Source organism: Medicago sativa, chromosome 1 (genome assembly GCF_051527215.1).
Source record: "Medicago sativa cultivar Bolivia chromosome 1, Bolivia_mono, whole genome shotgun sequence".
Lineage (NCBI taxonomy): Eukaryota > Viridiplantae > Streptophyta > Magnoliopsida > Fabales > Fabaceae > Medicago > Medicago sativa.
Window position 1 is genome coordinate 71151313 of NC_140749.1, and position 21209 is coordinate 71172521.

At 35.7% G+C, this 21209-nt stretch overlaps 5 protein-coding genes and 1 pseudogene across 5 annotated transcripts; all 6 read right to left on the reverse strand.

Annotated features, from left to right (window-relative positions):
* Positions 1-370: 370 nt before the first annotated feature.
* On the reverse strand, positions 371-2801 carry LOC146956971 (F-box protein PP2-B10-like). Its single transcript, XM_085733101.1, has 3 exons — positions 2274-2801; positions 1772-1893; positions 371-1058 (listed from the first exon to the last, which is right to left on the reverse strand). The coding sequence occupies exons 1-3, from the start codon at positions 2532-2534 to the stop codon at positions 656-658; spliced, it is 786 nt and encodes a 261-aa protein (XP_085589227.1). The 5' UTR covers positions 2535-2801; the 3' UTR covers positions 371-655.
* Positions 2802-3449: 648 nt separating this feature from the next.
* On the reverse strand, positions 3450-6394 carry LOC146956972 (putative F-box protein PP2-B8; annotated as a pseudogene).
* A 1358-nt stretch (positions 6395-7752) lies between these two features.
* On the reverse strand, positions 7753-8819 carry LOC146956973 (uncharacterized). Its single transcript, XM_085749906.1, has 2 exons — positions 8406-8819; positions 7753-7839 (listed from the first exon to the last, which is right to left on the reverse strand). The coding sequence occupies exons 1-2, from the start codon at positions 8817-8819 to the stop codon at positions 7753-7755; spliced, it is 501 nt and encodes a 166-aa protein (XP_085606032.1).
* Positions 8820-10124: 1305 nt separating this feature from the next.
* LOC146956974 (F-box protein PP2-B11-like) lies at positions 10125-12191 on the reverse strand. Its single transcript, XM_085722327.1, has 3 exons — positions 11931-12191; positions 11423-11547; positions 10125-10725 (listed from the first exon to the last, which is right to left on the reverse strand). Exons 1-3 carry the CDS (start codon positions 12189-12191, stop codon positions 10323-10325), a joined length of 789 nt encoding a protein of 262 aa, XP_085578453.1. The 3' UTR covers positions 10125-10322.
* An 852-nt stretch (positions 12192-13043) lies between these two features.
* On the reverse strand, positions 13044-13742 carry LOC146956975 (F-box protein PP2-B11-like). The gene is made up of 3 exons (XM_085749914.1): positions 13688-13742; positions 13285-13470; positions 13044-13228 (listed from the first exon to the last, which is right to left on the reverse strand). Exons 1-3 carry the CDS (start codon positions 13740-13742, stop codon positions 13044-13046), a joined length of 426 nt encoding a protein of 141 aa, XP_085606040.1.
* Positions 13743-16514: 2772 nt separating this feature from the next.
* On the reverse strand, positions 16515-21131 carry LOC146956976 (putative F-box protein PP2-B12). The gene is made up of 3 exons (XM_085733121.1): positions 20816-21131; positions 20583-20701; positions 16515-17218 (listed from the first exon to the last, which is right to left on the reverse strand). Exons 1-3 carry the CDS (start codon positions 21083-21085, stop codon positions 16705-16707), a joined length of 903 nt encoding a protein of 300 aa, XP_085589247.1. The 5' UTR covers positions 21086-21131; the 3' UTR covers positions 16515-16704.
* Positions 21132-21209: the final 78 nt, after the last annotated feature.

Sequence of the window (21209 nt, forward strand, 5' to 3'; positions counted from 1 at the left end):
GTATAGACTCCATATTCCAAGCCACGGTGGCATCAGAAACTTTCCCAAACATACCCTTAACATTTAAACGAAAATTATCTTCTCCCTCTAACTGATCCTAAGACTGTTGCTAAATCCTATCCAGGATAGTGACATGGTAAGGAAACATATGAAAGTCCAAAATTGATTTTATCATGTTTTGATGATTTGAAGGTGAATTGATTTAGCTTGGAAAATTTGATTCTACTTAAAACTAGAAATTATATTTTTTGCCATTTACAATTGAAATCACATTGACATCATGAATTTTTAAAAACTCTAAAATGTAGCTTTTGCAAAATCACAATTGCTCATCGTAATTCTATCAAACTCACCGCTAAAACAATGAAAATAATAGGCTAAGTCTCCATAATTTTTTATTATTTAAATGGAGTCTTTTTAGTATTCTGTACTTATATTTACATTTTAATTCATTCATATCATTTTTTTTTTGAAGGAATTCATTCATATCATTAAACACACCAATTCTTATATTTTGCATTGATTAAATTCTAGGCCACTTAAGGCATTGGTTCCATTTTAATCAATATTATTACTCAAGCACATTCTATCACAGACTAGTGAATGCCGGAAGGAGTGTCGGTCCTTCTTCGTTTTATGTTCCAGCTTACTGGTCTTACTTAGGCCTAACTTCTATTCCTTCAAGCAAGAGACCTCTCTTCCAATTATTTGTCCCTTTAACATTCATCTGAAATTCATCTTCTAGGCCTGAAGTGAAGAACGCTCCGATCTCAATCTCCAACCACCCATCACTTCTCACACTAGGACGTTGCGATCCTACTACTCTGTTGTGCAGCCTACCTTCCGCATTCGGATCAAAACAGACAATTTTAATACTACTATGGCTACCTCCGACACCAACTGTTAACTCCAGAGTACAGTTCTGAAATCCATGGGCATCAATCATCTTGAACACAAGATAAGCCGCATACTGAGTATTTGGAGACAAGGCAAGGATATTTATCATCCAATGAATACCAAGCCACCACACATGACGAAGATAAGCAACCTCGTGGAACCTGTTCAACACAAAAAGTTACTGAAATAAGAATACATGAATTGACAAAAAAGTTGAAAGAGATTCATAACGTCACAAATAGGGTATTTAGACGGGTGTAGATACACATACACCAACAATGCAAGCTTGTCAACAAAAATTTCGAAGTTGTAAACCGATGATAACTAAATTATTTCAAGTGAAAATGATTGTTATAAACTTCTCAGTTGAGAAGCTACATTGCTTGTTATCTACAAAGATTTATCAGACCACAGACCACCATTCCTGTAATTGAAGTTCAAATTTGGGTGTATTGTTAACTTTGGGATTGTGTAGTCTAACAAGAAGTGAGAGAAATAGAAATAGAAAACGAGGAAAGTGAGAGAAATAGAAATAGAAAACATTTTCATCAAACTTCTTTATAGATATTCAAACTCTCAATGTTTTTCATCTTGCATAAAGGAAAAGCCTTCTTGGTATGGGCATATTCAACCTTTCCCGTTTCTATATCATGCATAGTTGATAGTTTACATGATGGAGAGAATAGGATCTCAATCAAGTGAACTCAGATATGAAATATTCATGGAAATGGAAGGAACAATTTGCCAAGAAAGGAGAAAGAATAGAGTTAAAACATGCAAGGGTGAAGGTGAAGAAACCAACAAACGTGAGAAAAAGTGTATGACAGTGAGAAACAAAATTAAAATAAAACAAATTGAAAAGTTAAGAGCTAACCTAGAATCAGACAAAGCAATCCGGTTCCAATCCTGATAATCATCATCACCCCAAGCAATGACGAGAGATATAGCAGCAAGCATGTAACACTTTTTTCCACTCTTTCTATCCAATTGAAAGCTCTGCATTTACACAATATGTTTTACAACAATCAATTGAGCATTAGCATGTAGCTATAGAGAATATTGGCATCTGCCTTATGTTTTTTAAACTAATGGTTTCACTATTTTCTTTCTTAAACTCTAGCAGCAGAGTTCTTCTGCAAATATATTTCACAATGCATAAACTGATGAAATCTTAAAGATATTTGACGATAATAGGAATTAAGGACATTTTTATGCATAACTAATATTGCATCTTATTTACCTAATTATCTATACTTACAGGGCACAATTTAAAAGGACAAACAAATTAAACAAAATTGTTAGTTTATTTAGGGTCAAGTCAGATATGACGATAAACCCTAATATTCGAGAAATTGGTGATTTATGAAGAATAATACCTTTTGACCATGATCGATGATGATAGGATGATCAGAGAGAGCGAGATAGAGAGCCTTTTTGGTTGGAATGTTGGCAAGTGAAGGAGACTGTGAGAGGATAGATGATATGTCAGAAGGGAGAAAACAATTCCAGACATCATCAGAATCAGCGGCAGATCGAAAAATCTTAGAAAGGACAGAGAATCTGCCAACGTCAATTGGAGTCGTGCGAGAGAGTATGGTGGCAATACACCCTTCAGGCAATTCTTCAAAACTTGTCATTCTTTTGTTCTTTACTGCGACATTCAGTATACACAAACGATAGATATCCCAAATGCAACCTTAGTCGTTGAATTATAATTTAAAATAATTTCACTGGCAATAAATGCATTCAATTTTCCTTTTCCTTTCACTTGCAGGCCGTTCTTCTTCCTGACTAATGTTGATGTGGTCGTTGTTGCGCTCTTAGGATTGTTTTGGGAGTTTGGAGGGGGAGGGGAGGGAAGAGTTTTGAAAAAAAAGGATCAATTGGAAGAAAGAAAATACATTGGGAGGAGAGGACTTTGGGGTTGATGTTTTTATGAGAAATTCTTGCATAGGAGCGCACATAACATCTGTCCTTTAGAAACAACCGATGAAAACACGACACATCATTAAAAATAAAATAAAAAATAGAAAAACCGATTCTTCATTTTTTACTGTTATTGCTATTTTAGCTTCTTAACTTGTGTATTACAAGCACAAGTTAGCATTTTTCACATACACAAAATACCGCATGTGCCCTACCATTAGCATCTTGGATAGCATCTAAGCTACATAGATTAGGTTTGAAACTTGACTTTTTACATGCAAGGTCTATGTCGCGTATGTTTGGTTTTAATTTTGGAGTGTCAAAATTGTTTTTAGAGGTTGTAGAATTGATTCTACTTAAAGCTAAAAATTCTAGCTTTTGACTTTTATCATCGGTTTTAGCCTTAAATATGTAGACACCACAGTTATTTTTCTTTCATTTACCCCAATTATATTTTCAATAATTTAAATTCTAGTCTACCAAGTAATATAAACACAATTATCCCACTACATTGAACCACGACAATTAATGAAAGTTGACAAAGAAACACTCTGGAACAAAATATAAATGTTAACATATTAGGTTAACAATCATTAAACATGGTATGCCACCCATGGCGCAAGACGTTCACGGAATGTTGCTTAATAGTCTTACTTAGGCCTAACTTCTATTCCTTCTAGAAAGAGACCTTTCTTCCAATAATTTGTCTCCTTAACATTCATCTGGACTTCATCTTCTACGCCTGAATTGAAAAACTCTTCGATCTCAATCTCCAACCACCCATCGCTTCTCACATTAGGACGTTGCGATCCTACTACTCTGTTGTGCTGCCTACCTTCCACATTTGGATCCAAAAAGGCAGTTTTAGTACTGCTAGGCCACCTCCGACACCAACTGATAACTCCATAGGACAGTTCTGAAATCCTTCGGCATCAATCATCTTGAACACAAGATAAGCTGCATACCTGGTATTTGGGGACAAGGAAAGGATATTTATCATCCCATGAATATCAAGTCACCACACTTTAAGAAGCTCAGAAACTTCAGGGAACTTGTCCAAAAGTATTTCTGCAATGAACAGAATATAGGAACTGAGAGAAAAGCTGAAAGTGGTTCATTACATGTCTATTTTCTTATTGTGGAAAATGTAAGTAATTAGTTTTTATAATAGTATTTTCTCCTTTAACTATTTCAGCCCTTAACCCAAACAAGTTGACCTACGCAGTTAATCAGTTTTTAAGTTATATATGTTGTTATAGGAAAAGATATAATAGCCAAGGTAGTTCATTGGCCACGGCTGCCAAGGACAGATACCCAGCCTCCACGATGCCACAAATGAACATCTAACAGTATATTGCTTGGATTCCATAACAATAGTGAAAATGCAGGTCTGTGTCCAGGAATCTACGCATGTGGCCTAATCGGCTTTCGCATATTCCTGCAGCTGCAAGTGTAAGGATGAAGTTCCAGAAAATAGGAGACCGTAGCCATATGTGCTGAGCAGATAATAGACTACAAGACCCCGACACGTGCTGACTCGTTTTGTTGATTGCATAGCAGATGCAAGTCTAGAAATTGTCCAGTATAATAGTATTGTCACGGTCACACTTTATTTTTTAAGAAGTAAAAACATTTTGGAGACAAATAGTCGAATGGAGAATACTGAGTACATTGTTACTCTTTATTTGAAATTGAATTACGGAAGGAATGTCAGAAAATAGGGAATTAAATACAACTTGAATGTAATGAGCATGGTTGACAAGGTAACTATAAACATCATCCGTCTTCATAATCTTCCTCAACGACCACCTGCTGTCCTGACTAGTTAAGGACTTAGCAAATAAAATAATGGATTAAGTCTAAGTTTATAGCAATGAATTTATAGAAAGGAATTTGAAATTTAATGTAGGAACTAAAAACAAATCATGCAAAGTAACAAGCATCTTTAGTTCTTAAAACAGGAACTGCATCTTTAGTTGCAAAGTAACAAGCAAATTGGGCAGAGATTTTAAAAATATGGAGTAATGATGCAATGAGAAATATATAGGATTGTTTGTCGCAACAACTAGGACCAAAAAAAGAAACGATGCAAATAAAGCAATAAAAACAGGATTACAGATGAAGGACCTTGGTGCTTCAAGCTGAACTCAGATGCAAGAGATAGAAGAGTAAATAGCATGGATGCATGCTGCTGATACTTAGCTGAAGTGAAGTTTTATCGATGGTGGATGGCAAACCATGGCAGAAAGCAAAAAAATCCTCCATATTAAGCTGTCATACAACACCATGGTGCTGTCATCCTTCACAAATTAAGCAGTCAGACAACACTGGAAGTGATATGGACAAGTACTGGTTTCATAAAACGTGCTTTAAATTTGGGTTTGAAGTTTGAACCCAAGGAGTAGCTATGTGTTATGATATATGGTGTGGCTTTGAACAGTACACTGGCACCTTCCTGTCAATCATTCTTCACTAACTTGGATTATAATACAGAAGCACGATTACTCCAATAGAGAGTAATTGGAATCTCTCTGTAGTGATAAAAGTATATTCACAAGTACAATTCGTACAATTCAACAAAGGGGAATAGTGGACTAAGCCATTTCATCAATTCATTTGTGCAACCAATCATTGACAATCCTTGCTTCAATGATTTTAGTATAACTAGCCACTTATCCATTCGCCTCAGCTAAATTTTGTATTCATAAAGACGTATATAACTGTTAATGAAAACATATTGGGTGATAATAGAAAATAATAGTATTATTAACACATAAGAAAAAATAGAAAACTTAATATCTAAGCTAACCTGGAATCATGCATAGAAATCCAGTTCCAATAGCGTCTATGGCGTCTATCATCACCCCAAGCAATGGCGAGAGATCTAGCAGCAAGCATATAACATTTTATTTCCACTCTTTCTCTCCAATTGAAAGCTCTGAATTTCAACACATCCAAGGCTTATTAGCAATCTGAACTAAAAACATCTTAAAATATCAATGGATTTTTGCTCAACCATCAATCCAAAGTTCATATTTTTACTGTACAGACAATAAACCCTAATATAAAAGAAATCGACGGCAGTTACAAAGAAGAGAATAATACTTTTTGATGATAGAGCAATCAGAGAGAGCGAGGTAGAGAGATTTTTTGGTTGGAAAGTTAACAAGGGAAGGAGAGTGTGAGATGATAGAGCCGATGAAATGAGAATCGGAAGGGAGAAATTGATTCCAGACGGCATCGGAATCGGTGGCAGAAAGGAAAGTCTTGGAAACAACGGCGAGTCTGCCAGCTGGATTTATACGAGAGAGTATGGTGGAAATGCATCCTTCCGGCAATTCCTCAAACTCTGTCATTCTTTTGCTTTTTTGAGCCGAAGAAGAAAACAAGAATGAGAAGAGTGAATAAGAGAAAGAGTGTGAACCGAACTTGCTTCCCAATCAAACCTGGAGGCTTCCTATTGTTAAATATGTTACTCAAACATGTAAGCACGGGTCTGATCACAAAGGTAAAAAGTATGGAGCCCGTCTTGAGTTTCAGAATCACACAAGGTGCATCTGGAAACACATCTGGAAACACAAGTTGGCATGCCAGAATATAACCCTGATATGCTCTCCAAAGCAGATGGCAAGCTTTTGGTGGCACAAAGACTCACAACTCTACATTCCATTCTCATGATTAGATTATTCTCATGATTAAATTGGTGGCACAAAGACTCACAACTCTACTTTGTATAATTCACTACAAGAAATTTGACTTGCAGTGACAGCTGATATCCGTCACTATATGGTTAATTTTTGTAGCTAAATCCGTCTGTCATTGCCAAATGACTATCATTTGCATGTTTTCCACCTTTACCTACGGACATAACATAGGTAATTCTAAGAATACCATTTTAAAAACATTAAGGACCTATACGTATGGTTGCGGCTGTCACTAAAACTTATCATTGTTTTATTTTTTATTTTTTATATTCTCTATTCTACTATAAATTCTAAAAATGAATAATTCATAAAATTACCACTAAAATTAGTTTAAGCAATATAATAAAATATTATAATCAATATCATTGGAATTTAAAATTGATTACTATAATCAATTTTTGATAGCGAGTAACAACCAAAATAGTCTTTGCAATCTCATATGCGAATAAATCATGGATTTTACTAAGAGTATTACTTTTCCCACCCTATGGCCTTCTAGCGCGCCCTGCAAAAATTCCAAAATTACCCCTGGTCCGGATTACATACTCCGAACCAAATTGTTAGTGTTTCCGGATTATAAAATATGGACAAATACGATATGAATATTTTGTGTCTTTCTTTGATGTCAAGGGTCTCTGTTGACCGTTATACGACCCCCGCATAAGCTGAAATGCAATTGCAGGGGTCATATGAGCGGTCAACAATGACCATGACACCACAAACACTGATAAAAGCTACCTAAAAAACTAAATTTTTTTGAAGAAAATGTAACAAAGGAGGTGAAGAAGAATGAAGGAAAATGTTGAAGATCCAAGCCTTTTTATAGCCTTATATAAGTCATAGGTCTTAATTACAGTAAAATAAAATGTGTTCCACATTCAAAACCGTAAAAAAAATGCATTCAAACTCCACTAACCGGCCAAAGCTTTGGTGAAACGTCACCGGCCAAATTTTTACTGAGTGGTTCCGGATTTTATAATCCGGAATGCACGAAGTATTTCCGGATTATATAGTCTGAACAGAACCAGAATAACATAAATGATGAATATTTTGGGAAGGTGATTCGAAGAGGAGCTTTTGAACTCGATCCTGCCGGCCTGCCAACTGACATGTTACGATCTGCAGACCAACATGATCGAGTTCATAAGAACCTCTTCTTTGGAGTCAGATCTGCAACACAATGAAGAAAGGCAAGGTGTTTTCAAGAGGATTTCTTTGAGTTAGATCATGTTGCCTTGCCAAATGACATATTCATCTGGCAAGAAGCAAGATCTAACTCATAGAAACCTCTTGATATTTTTGAGTTATCTATCTATCAAAGAGGCATCAAGGACTATCTATATATTTTTGACAGCATTCTGAGGATCTTCATCATGCCGTCAAATAGAGAGCTAACTCATCCATTCGCGACAACATGAGAAAGATCCTCAGCTTGATGACAAAAATTTGCATGGTTTGCTTTGGCGTGTTTGTGTGTTTTGATGGTATTGAAGGTGAAAACCGGAGAGGATGTATTTATAGAGGTCCTTGGATGTTGTGGACCACATAAACTCTTAGTGCAATGTGGTCCATAGAAAAGAATCCTATGCTGAGGCATTCCGGATTACGTTTTCCGGAATATACTTACGCCCTGTGTTTTCCGGATTTAGTAATCCGAAAAGCATATATTTGGTTATTTTATCGATTAAATGAACATCTTTGCCGTAAATTAAAACATAATAAAACATGCAATTAAATTCAACAACAGATAACTAACACGCAATTAAAAGATAATGCAACAACTTAATTCAACAACACATAACTAACACGCAATTAAAACAACATAAAACACACGATTAATTAAAACATAACACATTATCACGGATCATCTAAACTAACTTCTTCCTCCTCTGGTCCCTCCAGCAGAGCCCTGATCTCTTCGTAGTTCCTGGGCCGGTGCAAACTTTTCAGAATTTGTTTAGTAGATCTAACCAACAAAGCATCCAACTCGATCGGTCCTCTAGCGCTGTGCTGACCAAAGACAGAGAACATGGTTCTCACGTCGCCGTCGTTTGTGAGTTTCATCCGGCTGAAGCGTAGAGATCCGGCTGAGTCGGACAATGGACATTGATATTCAACACCGACCACCCTCCTCGTGTCTCTGTGGTTGAGTTGACGGTTGATTTGATCCAGCTCATCCTTCAGCCCGGAGAGGGTGACATCGTCGCGAATCCTAAACAGATGGGGTGGTGTTCCACTGTTGTAGTAGACTGCCGCTAGCTTGGTGTTCGGATCAAAGCCAGGGAATTCCATATTTTTTTTCCTGGTGTAGTTTACTTGTAATGAAATCAGGGACCCCTATTTATAGAGGCATTTGGGCGCTGTGGACCACAAAAATTGTCGGTGCAATGCGAGCCACACAGAAGAATCTAATGTTGAAGCAATCTGGATTATACAATCCGAACCAACCCTCACCATACACAACGTCCCAAGTTTCACTTTGGGACACCCCATTATCGTATTTTTCCTGAATAGGTAATCCGGAGTGCATGTGAATTCCGGATTATATCTTCCGGACTGCACCAGAAGTTTAGGTCGGTGGTCTGCACCACAAAGAAAACGTTTTATAAAGGTTATGGGCGGTGGTCAGCTTCATAAAACGTTTTTTTACACGTTTTTTGACAGTAATTATAGCCTCCCACACGTTTTTTAACCATCCCTCCCCTATAAATAGGCTTCATTTTCTCAATGCAAGTCACACATTCTTCTTTCTCTTCTTCTCCTCTTCTACAACGATGTGTTTCCATCGTTGGCCTTTCATAGAAATAGGCCTCTTTGGAAATCCATCAGGGGTCATATGATCGGTCAATAGGGTAGGGGTGAGTCTGAATCTGAGGTTGGTTTGCCTGGGTGTCATGTTGACCATCATGGTCTCTTGTTCCCTAGAGGCACTTGTGCCCCCTCTGTCTCCCCACCAACAGCTTTTCTTCTTCCCCGCCATCTTCTTTCCTCCCACCCTCTTTCCTCTTCATCAGTGGCTGGAGTTAGAGCTGGAGCCACTGGTATAGCTTATGTAATAGGATAGGATTAGAAATAGTTTTAGGATGTAATAAGCTTAAAAAGCTTGAAAGCTTGAAAATTATTGTAATGTATTGTTCATATATTAATAAAATGATTTCTTTTTATGCTTATGTCTTTTTATTTCTGTTTATTATTTTTATTCGCATTTTATTTTATTTTTACTTCTGGTAAAACAGTATTCCAGATTTAAAAATCCGGAAACATCTTCAAAATTCTAACAATCCAATCCAGAAAACGTAATCCGGAGCAGGGGCAAAATTGGAAAAAAAATAGGGCGCGCGAGGAAAGACATAGGGTGGGAAAAGTAATACTCTTTTACTAATTGATTCTCATATGTGAGAAGTTAAAAAAAACTGATTCATTGTAAATCTATTAAGTTTCACACCCCCACACTCTGATTTGCCATTTTTTTTTTTATAAAATAATGTATTTTTTACTGTCAAAAAATAATATATTCTAAATATACTCCCTCCGTCCCTAATTGTAACTAAAAGAATCAAATCACACTTATTTAAATGAAGTCTTTTTACTATTCTGTACTTAGATTTATATTTTAATTCATTCATACCATTAAACACACCAATTCTTATATTTTGCAGTGATTTAAATTCTAGTCCACTTAAGGCATTGTTTCCATTTTAATCAATATTGTTACTCAAGCACATTCTATCACAGACTAGTGAATGAGGAAAGGAGTGTCGATCCTTCTTCGTTTTATGTTCCAGCTTACTGGTCTTACTTAGGTCTAACTTCTATTCCTTCAAGCAAGAGACCTTTCCTCCAATTATTTGTCCCCTTAACATTCATCTGGACTTCATCTTCTAGGCTTGAATTGAAGAACTCTCCGATCTCAATCTCCAACCACCCATCACTTCTCACACTAGGACATTGCGATCCTACAACTCTGTTATGCAGCCTACATTCCACATTTGGATCCAAACAAACATTTTTAGTACTACTATAGCTACCTCCGACACCAACTGATAACTCCAAAGGACGTTTATTAAATCCTTGGGCATCAAACGTCTTGAACACAAGATAAGCCGCATACTGAGTATTTGGAGATAAGGCAAGGATATTTATCATCCAACGAACACGAAGCCACCACACTACACGAAGATAAGCAACCTCGGGGAACCTGTCCAACACAAAAAGTTACAGAAATAAGAATACATGAATTGAGGAAAAAGTTGAAAGATATTCATAACGCCACAAATGGGGTATTTAGACGGGTGTAGATCTAGATCGTCAACAAAAATTTCGAAGTTCTTAACCAATGATAACTAAATTATTTCAAGGGAAAATGGTTGTGATAAACTTCTCAGTTAAGAAGCAGATCACCATTCCTGTTATTGAAGTACAAATTTGGGTGTATAGTTAATGTTGGGATTGCATAATCTATCAAGAAGTGTTCACTTGGAAGAAAAAACGAGGAAAGTGAGAGAAGTAGAAATAGAAAATATTTTCATTAAACTTCTTTATAGATATTCAACCTCTCCTGTTTTTTTATCATGCATTGACCATAGTTGAAAGTTTCTTTATGGAGGGAATAAGATGAATCAAGTGAACTCAGATATGAAATATTCAAGGAAATGGAATGAACAATTTGCCAAGAAAGGAGAAAGAATAGAGTTAAAACATACAAGGGAGAAGGTGAATAAACCAATAAACGTGAGAAAAAGTGTAGGACGGTGAGAAATAAAATCGGAGTGGGCATTCACAAAGGTGCAGATAACTTTCAATTAAGAGTTAATTAAATTGGTGATGAGATATTATTTATCATTAAGTTAATAAACACAATTAAAATAAAACGAATTGAAAAGTTATTAGCTAACCTAGAACCAGGCACAACAATCCAGTGGCAAAGGCAATATCGATCATCATCACCCCAAGCATTGGCAAGAGATCTAGCAGCAAGCATGTAACACTTTTTTCCACTCTTTCTATCCAATTGAAAGCTCTGCATTTCAATATTTCCAAAGCTTACAACAGTCAATTGAGCATTCGTATGTTGCTGTAGAAAATATTGGCATCTGCCTTATGTTTTTTAAACTAATGGTTTCACTATTTTCTTTCTGAAACTCTAGCAGCAGAGTTCTTCTGCAAATATATTTCATAATGCATAAACGGATGAAATCTTAAAGATATTTGATGCTAATACGAACAAGGGACATTTTTATGCATAACTAATATTGCATCTTATTTACCTAAATATCTACATTTACAGGGCACAATTTAAAAGCACAAACAAATTAAACAAAATTGTTAGTTTATTTACGGTCAAGTCAGATATGATGATAAACCCTAATATTTGAGAAATTGATGATTTATGAAGAATAATACCTTTTGACCATGATCGATGATGATAGGACGATCAGAGAGAGCGAGATAGAGAGCCTTCTTGGTTGGAATGTTGGCAAGTGAAGGAGATTGTGAGAGGATAGATGAGATGTCAGAAGGGAGAAAACGATTCCAGACAACATCAGAATCAGCGGCACATCGAAAAATCTTAGAAAGGACTGAGAATCGGCCAACGTCAATCGGAGTCGTGCGAGAGAGTATGGTGGCAATACACCCTTCAGGCAATTCTTGAAACGTTGTCATTCTTTAAACCGTGACATTTAGTGTACATAAATGATAGATATCCCAAATCGCCGCTCAATAATGTTAATACACCATTGGTTTTAACCTTAAATATGAAGACTCAACTAAATATGAAGACTCAACAGTTAATTTTCTTTCATTTACCCCAATTATATTTTCAATAATTTAAATTCTAGTCTACCAAGTGCATGTATGGTATCACATAGACCTTGCTTCTATCTTAATCGATCCAATAAAACAATCGAGAGAAAAAATAGGTTCTGTCTCCATAACTTTTAATTATTTTAATTGAGTCTCTATTATTTTGAACTTAGATTTATATTTTAATTCATTCATACTATTAGAACAACAATTCTTATATTTTGTAGTGTTTTAAATTCAAATCAATAGAAAGGTCCACTTAAGGCATTGCTTCCATTTAAATCAATATTGTTACTCAAGCACAGTCTATCACAGACTAGTGAGTGCCGGAAGGAGAGTCGATCCTTCTTCCATTTTCATTAAATCATGAGTGACAACAATATTGATTAAATTGGAAACAATGCCTTAACCAGACCAGAATTTAGTCACCAGCGTTCAGAGTTGGCAGCAAATCAATAAATGGCAGCAAATTCATATTGCATTAAAGTATATTAATTATATAGTTCAAACAAGATTAAACTGATATCCAAAACAGTTATCCAAATCCCATCCCATCCCAATATATTAAACCACAATAAGTAATATAAACATAATTATCCCACTATATTGAATCATGACAAGTAATGATAGTTGACAAAGAAAAACTCTGGAACAAAATATAAATGTAAACATAGTTCATGGAAGACGTTCACGGAATGTTGCTTAATGGTCTTACTTAGGCCTAACTTCTATTCCTTCTAGAAAGAGACCTTTCTTCCAATAATCAGTCTCCTTAACATTCATCTGGACTTCATCTTCTACGCCTGAAAAGAAGAACTCTCCGATCTCAATCCCCAACCACCCATGACTTCTCACACTAGGACGTTGCGATCCTACTACTATGTTGTGCATCCTACCTTCCACATTTGGATCCAAACATACATTTTTAGTACTACTATAGGTCTATAGCTACCTCTGACACCAACTGATAACTCCTGAGGACAGTTCTGAAATCCTTGGGCATCAAACATCTTGAACACAAAATAAGCCGCATACAGAGTATTTGGAGATAAGGCACGAATATTTATCATCCAACGAATACCAAGCCACCACACTTTAAGAAGCTCAGCAACTTCAGGGAACCTGTCCAAAAGTATTTCTGCAATGATTAGAATATAGGAACTGAGTGAAAAGCTGAAAGTGGAAAATGTAAGTAATTAGTTGTTATAATAGTATTTTCTCCTATACCTCTTTCAGCCCTTAACCCAAACAAGTTGACCTACGCAGTTAATCAGTTTTTAAGTTATATATGTTGTTATAGGAAAAGATATAATAGCCAAGGTAGTTCATTGGCCACGGCTGCCAAGGACAGATACCCAGCCTCCACGATGCCACAAATGAACATCTAACAGTATATTGCTTGGATTCCATAACAATAGTGAAAATGCAGGTCTGTGTCCAGGAATCTACGCATGTGGCCTAATCGGCTTTCGCATATTCCTGCAGCTGCAAGTGTAAGGATGAAGTTCCAGAAAATAGGAGACCGTAGCCATATGTGCTGAGCAGATAATAGACTACAAGACCCCGACACGTGCTGACTCGTTTTGTTGATTGCATAGCAGATGCAAATCTAGAAATTGTCCAGTATAATAGTATTGTCACGGTCACACTTTATTTTTTAAGAAGTAAAAACATTTTGGAGACAAATAGTCGAATGGAGAATACTGAGTACATTGTTACTCTTTATTTGAAATTGAATTACGGAAGGAATGTCAGAAAATAGGGAATTCAATACAACTTGAATGTAATGAGCATGGTTGACAAGGTAACTATAAACATCATCCGTCTTCATAATCTTCCTCAACGACCACCTACTGTCCTGACTAGTTAAGGACTTAGAAAATAAAATAATGGATGAAGTCTAAGTTTATAGCAATGAATTTATAGAAAGGAATTTGAAATTTAATGTAGGAACTAAAAACAAATCATGCAAAGTCAATTTATCAAGAACATGTGTAGCAATACTAGCAATACCAAGGCTTAAAACAGGAACTGCATCTTTAGTTGCAAAGTAACAAACAAATTGGGCAGAGATTTTAAAAATATGGTGTAATGATGCAATGAAAAATATATAGGATTGTTTGTCGCAACAACTAGGACCAAAAAAAGAAACGATGCAGATGAAGCAATAACAACAGGATATGAAGAACCTTGGTGCTTCAAGCTGAACTCAGATGCAAGAGATAGAAGAGTGAAGAGCACGGATACATTCTGCTGATACTTAGTTGAAGTGAATTTTTATTGATGGTGGACCATGGCGGAAAGCAAAAATCCTCCATATTAAGCTGTCATACAACACCAGGGTGCCGCCATCCTTCACAAATTAAGCCGTCACACAACATTGGAAGTGATATGGAGGAACAGAATCCAAGGAGTAGCTATGTGTTTTGATATATGGTGCGGCTTTGAACACTTACACTGGCACCTTCTGTCAATCATTCTTCACTAACTTGGATTAGACTATTCTCCACGAGGCAATTGAAAATATGATTGCAAAAGACAGTTGATTTTTAGGAGAAGAGGGAAGAGTGTATTCAACATTTTTGGTTTCCCTATTAAATGACCTAGAAAAAAAAGGACATGAGATACTCAATCTTAGAGTAAATGCTAACCAGTAGTGGCTTGGTTTAGCCAACAAGAAAAATTCATCAATTCCTTGTGCAACTGGAAATTCGAAAGGCAATTTACGGAGATTGGTGAAGAAAGGAAAGGCTTTGTAAGAGAGAAACTGTAAGAGAGAATCAAAACAGACTGAAAATAATGTTGTGACTGATTGATTGTAAGGTTTTGATATCTTAGGAATTAACACAGAAGCACGATTACTCCAATATATAGAGAGTAATTGGAATCTCTGACTGATTGTTGTGACTAAGCCTTTTCATCAATTCATTTGTGCAACCAATATCCTTGATCTTACTCCTTCTTGCTTCAATGGTTCACTTATGCATTTGCCTCAACTAAATTTTGTATTCATAAAGGCGTATATAACTCTTAATAAAAACATATTCATTTTTTTTGGTTTCACAATTTTGTATTCATTTTTTTAGTCCCTATAAAAAATTTCGCCAACAATTTTGGTCCCTAAAAATACTAAAGGAAAATGTTACAGGGACTACAAAGTGTGATTTTATTTTGGCAGGGACTAAAAACAAAATTTTGAATATATATAGGGACCAAAGCATATTTAACCCTTTAAAATATAGTAATTTATTATAATTGATAATAAATGGTAAATGGTAGGATTTTAGATAAAATAATATGAATAAAAATCGAAGAAAAGTTATAAGTTATAAGTTCAAACGCTATTTGAAATAACGTCTCAAGAATAAACTTTAAGCTAATTAAATAAGTTATACGCTTGTGATGGAATGCCTTTTATCAAACAAGACTTTTCAATCGTACAAACACTAACAAAAGCCTTTATAGAGATGTTTGAATGAATTAATGAATATAGCTTATCACACTTTTATAAGATGCTTTTACCATATCTTCATGGGTTAAATATGTTTTTAGTCCCTACAAAATCATGACTTTTTATATTTAGTCTCTAGAAAATTTTAATGGTAATTTTAATCCTCCATAAGATTGTACTCCAAAATAGTCCCTATAAAATGCAGATTGAGACTAAAAGTGAATAAAAATTTTGTAGGGACTAAACTTGAAAGCTTGTTTTTTAACCCTATTTTAATAAAGCTTACAAGTTACAATATTAACTTTTACCCATGAGCTTCACGGAGCTTATGACAATACACAACAACTTCAATTCCCGGGTTCATCATTCTTTTTAAACTTATATTTTCTTTTATAAATTTATCCATTTTCCTTTCTTTTTTTGTAGATAAACACCATTCTCTTTTTATATGCATATCTTTTTTTTTTTTGAGAGAGAGAATATGCATATCTTTTATACACCATTCTCTTTTTTATATGCATATCTTTTATACACCATTTTGATAGAGGAACGTGTGCAATGTTAAAAAACTTGCAAACTCATATTTTAGTATTTATTTATGTCTCTTCTTAAAATTATTAATATCATTTAATAACGATAGTTTGATTCTTTAATTATTATTTTAAATCAAATTTTAAAATTTCATTAGCATTTTATAATTGCTTATGTAACGACATATCCAAACACTTGAATTTATATAAGCAGTGCTCTTATGCAATAAGCATTTGTATAGGTCATTTATCAAGAGCCAAGACACAAGACCATCAATCATTTCAAAACAAAATTGGTAACCAAGAGCCAAGACTGAAACAGTACAGAACTGTCAAACTCATCAATCATCTTGATGGCAAAGATCTGTCAAATTCTATTTGCATGTTCTAGTTAGGCACTATTCTGAAATCCAAGACACAAGACCCCTGCATAGTTCAGTGTATGTTGTTTATTGTCTTCCTTAGGCCTAACTTCTATTCCTTCAACAAAGAAACCTCTCTTCCAATAATAACCATCCTTTATCCCAGTAATACTCATTTGGACTTCTTCATCTGGTAAGCCTGAAATGAAGAACTCTCCCATCTCAGTTTCCAACCACTCGTCACTTCTCATACTAGGACGTTTCAATCTAAATACTTTGTTGTCCTGGCTACCTAATATTCTGTTGAGCCGCTTACATTCTACATCTGGATCCACCAAAATGACAATCTTGGTTAAACAATGGCCACCTTCGACACCAATTGATAACTCCACCGGATAGTTCTCATTCTCAAAACCAAAGCCATCAATCATCTTGAACACAAGATAAGTTGCATACAGAGTATTTGGAGACAAGGTAAGGGTGTTTATCTTGCCACAAATTTCAAGCCGACACACATTAAGAAGCTCAACAACTTCAGGGAACCTGTCCAAAATTTGTGCCCAAAAGATACAAAAAGTTAAGAAACAGAAGCAATGCAGGCTCATCAGCTAAACTTTGGAAACTGTAAACCAAGCATAACTAAATCATATCAAGCTGTAACTGATTGTGATCAAATTTGGCAACTGATTATGATAAACCAAGTTATATTAGCTGTTACAAATAATACCCCGTCTCCTCTCAAGATTGGAGGAAAATAAAGTGGAATCTGATATTTTGGACAACAATACTGAAAACCAACTTGGGAACAACAACAGACATCTTCTTCCTCACAAAAAGGACATCCAAATTTTTATGTTTCTCATCCCCTCACAATAATTGTGGATAGAATAACACATGAGGCCTATTCAGCTTCTTCATGGACTTGCAAGTGTTACTGTAACGATGAAGTCTCAGAAAATATGAGAACCTAGTCAAGTTCGCCGTTCAAATATCAAGAGGACAAGGCTCGTATACATGGGGACTCATTTTTCTGGCAGCATAACTAATGTACTCTAGAACTTGTCAAGTATATTAATATTCTACTTATTAACTATCTTTAAAGAGAAACATCAGACAGTGGATCACCATCACTGTTACCGAGGTTCACATTCGGGTGAATAGTTAACTTTGGGATGGAATAATCTAACAAGAAGTTTCACATAAGCAGGAAAAATTAGGAGTAAGTGAAAGAAGTGAGAGAAGCTGAAAATGGAAAGTACTATTAGTTTCATTCAACTTTACATCCCTTGAAATGAAAAATGATCTTCCAGTTATATCATTACAATATGTGGCCTTTTCACCGTTTGTGGTAGACAATAATTATGCAGTAATGTTGCTATCAGAGAACTTATCTCACTGTTATGAAAAAGCATAGGCACAGCATAAAAAGCTTAAAACTCAGAATTATAGTAGTGTTGGGAGACTTCAGATCAAAAACCTAATCTGGTCATTTTTTCTTAAATGGGAGAGGTAACTATGTTTATAAGGAGAATAGCAGTAGAGATGGAGAATAAATCATTTCAAAATAAAATTGGTGCCCAACAGTCGAGGCTGAAACAGTGGATATCTGTCAAATTCAAGGGATGTTGGTGTTTATTCTCAACATATTTGAATTGCAGTCTTACACTTAAAAATTGACGTGAAATTCCATTAGTTGGAAGGAAACCAGTTAAAGCCAATTCATTGGCATTGTAACATCTGAAAGACAGAGTGAGAGGAAATGCATCTGGCCAGCAAAGGTGGGCACATGGTATGGACTCCGAACATCCCAATTCATGACATTAAAGAAAGAACAAATGAGTTATTATTTACATAAAATGAAAGTCCATGTTGTTTAGCTAACAGACCCATACATAACAAGGAATACATTTAAAATCGGAAAAGAAAGTTGGTGTTATACTACGTGTTGTTGAATAGCGGCTATAGCGGTGCTATAACACTACTGCGCAGAATCTGAACAAATCGCAATTTTTCCGCAATACGTTATCTAGTACAAAATATTGTGAAATAGTGGCTATAGCAGAATTTGAAAAAGAAAAAAAAAAAAAAACTGCTATTTTCAGGGATCCACAATTGACAACATCGGTTATACCTTCTTCTTTTTCTTTTTTTTAATATTTAAAAACATTTTGAAGACAAATGCCCAACTCTAGATTCCCGACTACATTCTGATACTTTATTTGAAACTTAATTAAAGAGGAATAATTAAAGAGGAATATCAAGAAGTGGGAAATTCAGTGTGACTTGAGGGTTATGAGCATGGTAGACTTGGCCACCATGAACAACACTCTCCCCAATCTTCCTTGCCAACTGCTGTGCGGAATGATGAAGGATCCAATGGATCAAGTAAATGGAATAGGTATAGGTTTATAGCAATGAATTAAGAGAAATCAATTTGAACTTGAATGAAGGAACTGAAAAGTGAACACAATTCATACGAAGTAACTTATGCAATGAAAAATAAATAGGATTGGGTGTCATAGAATCCAAAATCTAATGATTTGGATCAAGAAAGAAAACAATGCAAATGAAGGACTATAAGATGAAAGACCAGAGTGCTCCATTCCAAGTTAAATTTGGACACATGAGATAAATGGGTCGAGAGATGGATGTGTGCTTTGGAAACTTAGCTGACTGAAGCAAAGTGACAGAATAGAGTATAGACTCCATATTCCAAGCCACGGTGGCATCAGAAACTTGTCCAACCACTGGTCTGACTTAATGTGCTTTAAACTTGAATGAAGTAGAACAACACATTGAGCACTAACTGACCAAAGCTTCTTCACTAACTTCAATTTGGAAGTTTCACCAGCAAAAGTTGAAAATATGGCAGCAAAAGACAGTTGATTCTTGGTACAAGTGGAAAGAGCATATTCAACCAGTCATTGTTTTTCATATTGAATAAAAGAGAGTTTCAAGGATGAGGGGAACATGATCAATCAACAGTAACTGACCACTTACATAGGAAATAGAATCATTCAAGCCCATAAAAAGACATGACATACTCAGCTTTGATCAGTAATGGCTTGATTCGACTTTCGAAAGAGAGAGCCTTAAAATATGTTTAGGCACATGATGGCGCATCGGCATCGGACCTCTAATGACAGCAGAGCTCTGGCAATGAAGAGATCGCCCGGTTCTGTTACTAGTGTTGGCAGTCCAACTTTGTGGGTGGTAGTGGTTGAAGGGATGACTTGACGACGACGGTTTCAAATTTGTGACTTTCAGACTTGACTTTTGTTTTTTAAATCATGCCCACGTGATGTGAGCTCTGATACCGTATTATGTTTTTATATTGGGTATAGCTCATTTTTACAAAACCAACTTATAAAGTGAGGGATGCCTCTCTTTGGTAAACTATTTTCATGCCTTATTTCTTTTCAAGTTTCAACGTGAGACTCAGGTTTTTCCAAATACACCATTCACGCCCAGGAACTATTGGGCTTGGTGCATGAAATTTTTTTAGTTGTGGCTTGAAATCAAAATGAATAGACTCTGATATCAACTAGAAAAAGAATGAAGGAATTAATTAGATATACATGAGAGGCTAATCCCCCAATCCTTGCATAATCAAAGACATGATAAAATAAACAAAGTGATCGGATTCAAGTGGTAAAAAAGTTTCAGTCAATTGGGAGTAACCCGAGTTCAAATCATGGGTGAAACCATCCTTGTTCAATCTTTACTACTTAATATTACCAGGGTCCTTTACCTTAAGAAATGCGAGGTTAAGACCAATTAGAGATCAAACTTTATGATTTGCTCGTTCTCGTATCAACTATGTTTCTATACACACATACATTACACAGAAATATATATTCTACTAGAGTAAACCTGGTAAAAGCAAATGGAAAGGTTAAGAACAAACCTAGAATCAGGCATAGCAGTCCAGTTCCAATATTCTTCGTCATCATCCCAATCAATGTCAAGAGATCTAGCAGCAAGCATCACACACTTTTTTCCACTCTTTCTATCCAATTGAACGCTCTGAATTTCAACATATACAACAATTAATTCAATTCAAATTAATTACTAATCAGTCAATGATAATGATAATAAGCCTTAAAATTCAAGAAATCAGTGAATTAAGAAGAATGATACCTTTTTACCATCGTCGATGATGATAGGGCGATTACAGAGGGCAAGATAGAGAGATTTTTTGGTAGGAATGTTGTCAAAGGAAGGAGAGTGTGAGATGATAAAGTCGAAGAATTGGGGGTCGGAACGGAGAAAATGATTCCAGACGGCGTCGGAATCGGCGGCGGAACGGAAAGTTTTTGAAACGACGGCGAGCCTGCCGGCGTCAGCCGGAGTTGTACGAGAGAGCACGGCGGCGATGCACCCTTCCGGTAACTCTTCAAACGCTCCCATTCTATTTTCTGCTTTTGACTTGGCAGGAATAGAGGTGGAAATAGTTTTTTATTCTTTTTTTTTTTAATTAGGTGGAAATAGTTTAAGTGTCTAGTTAAAAACCACGTCGCGTTGAAATACCGCG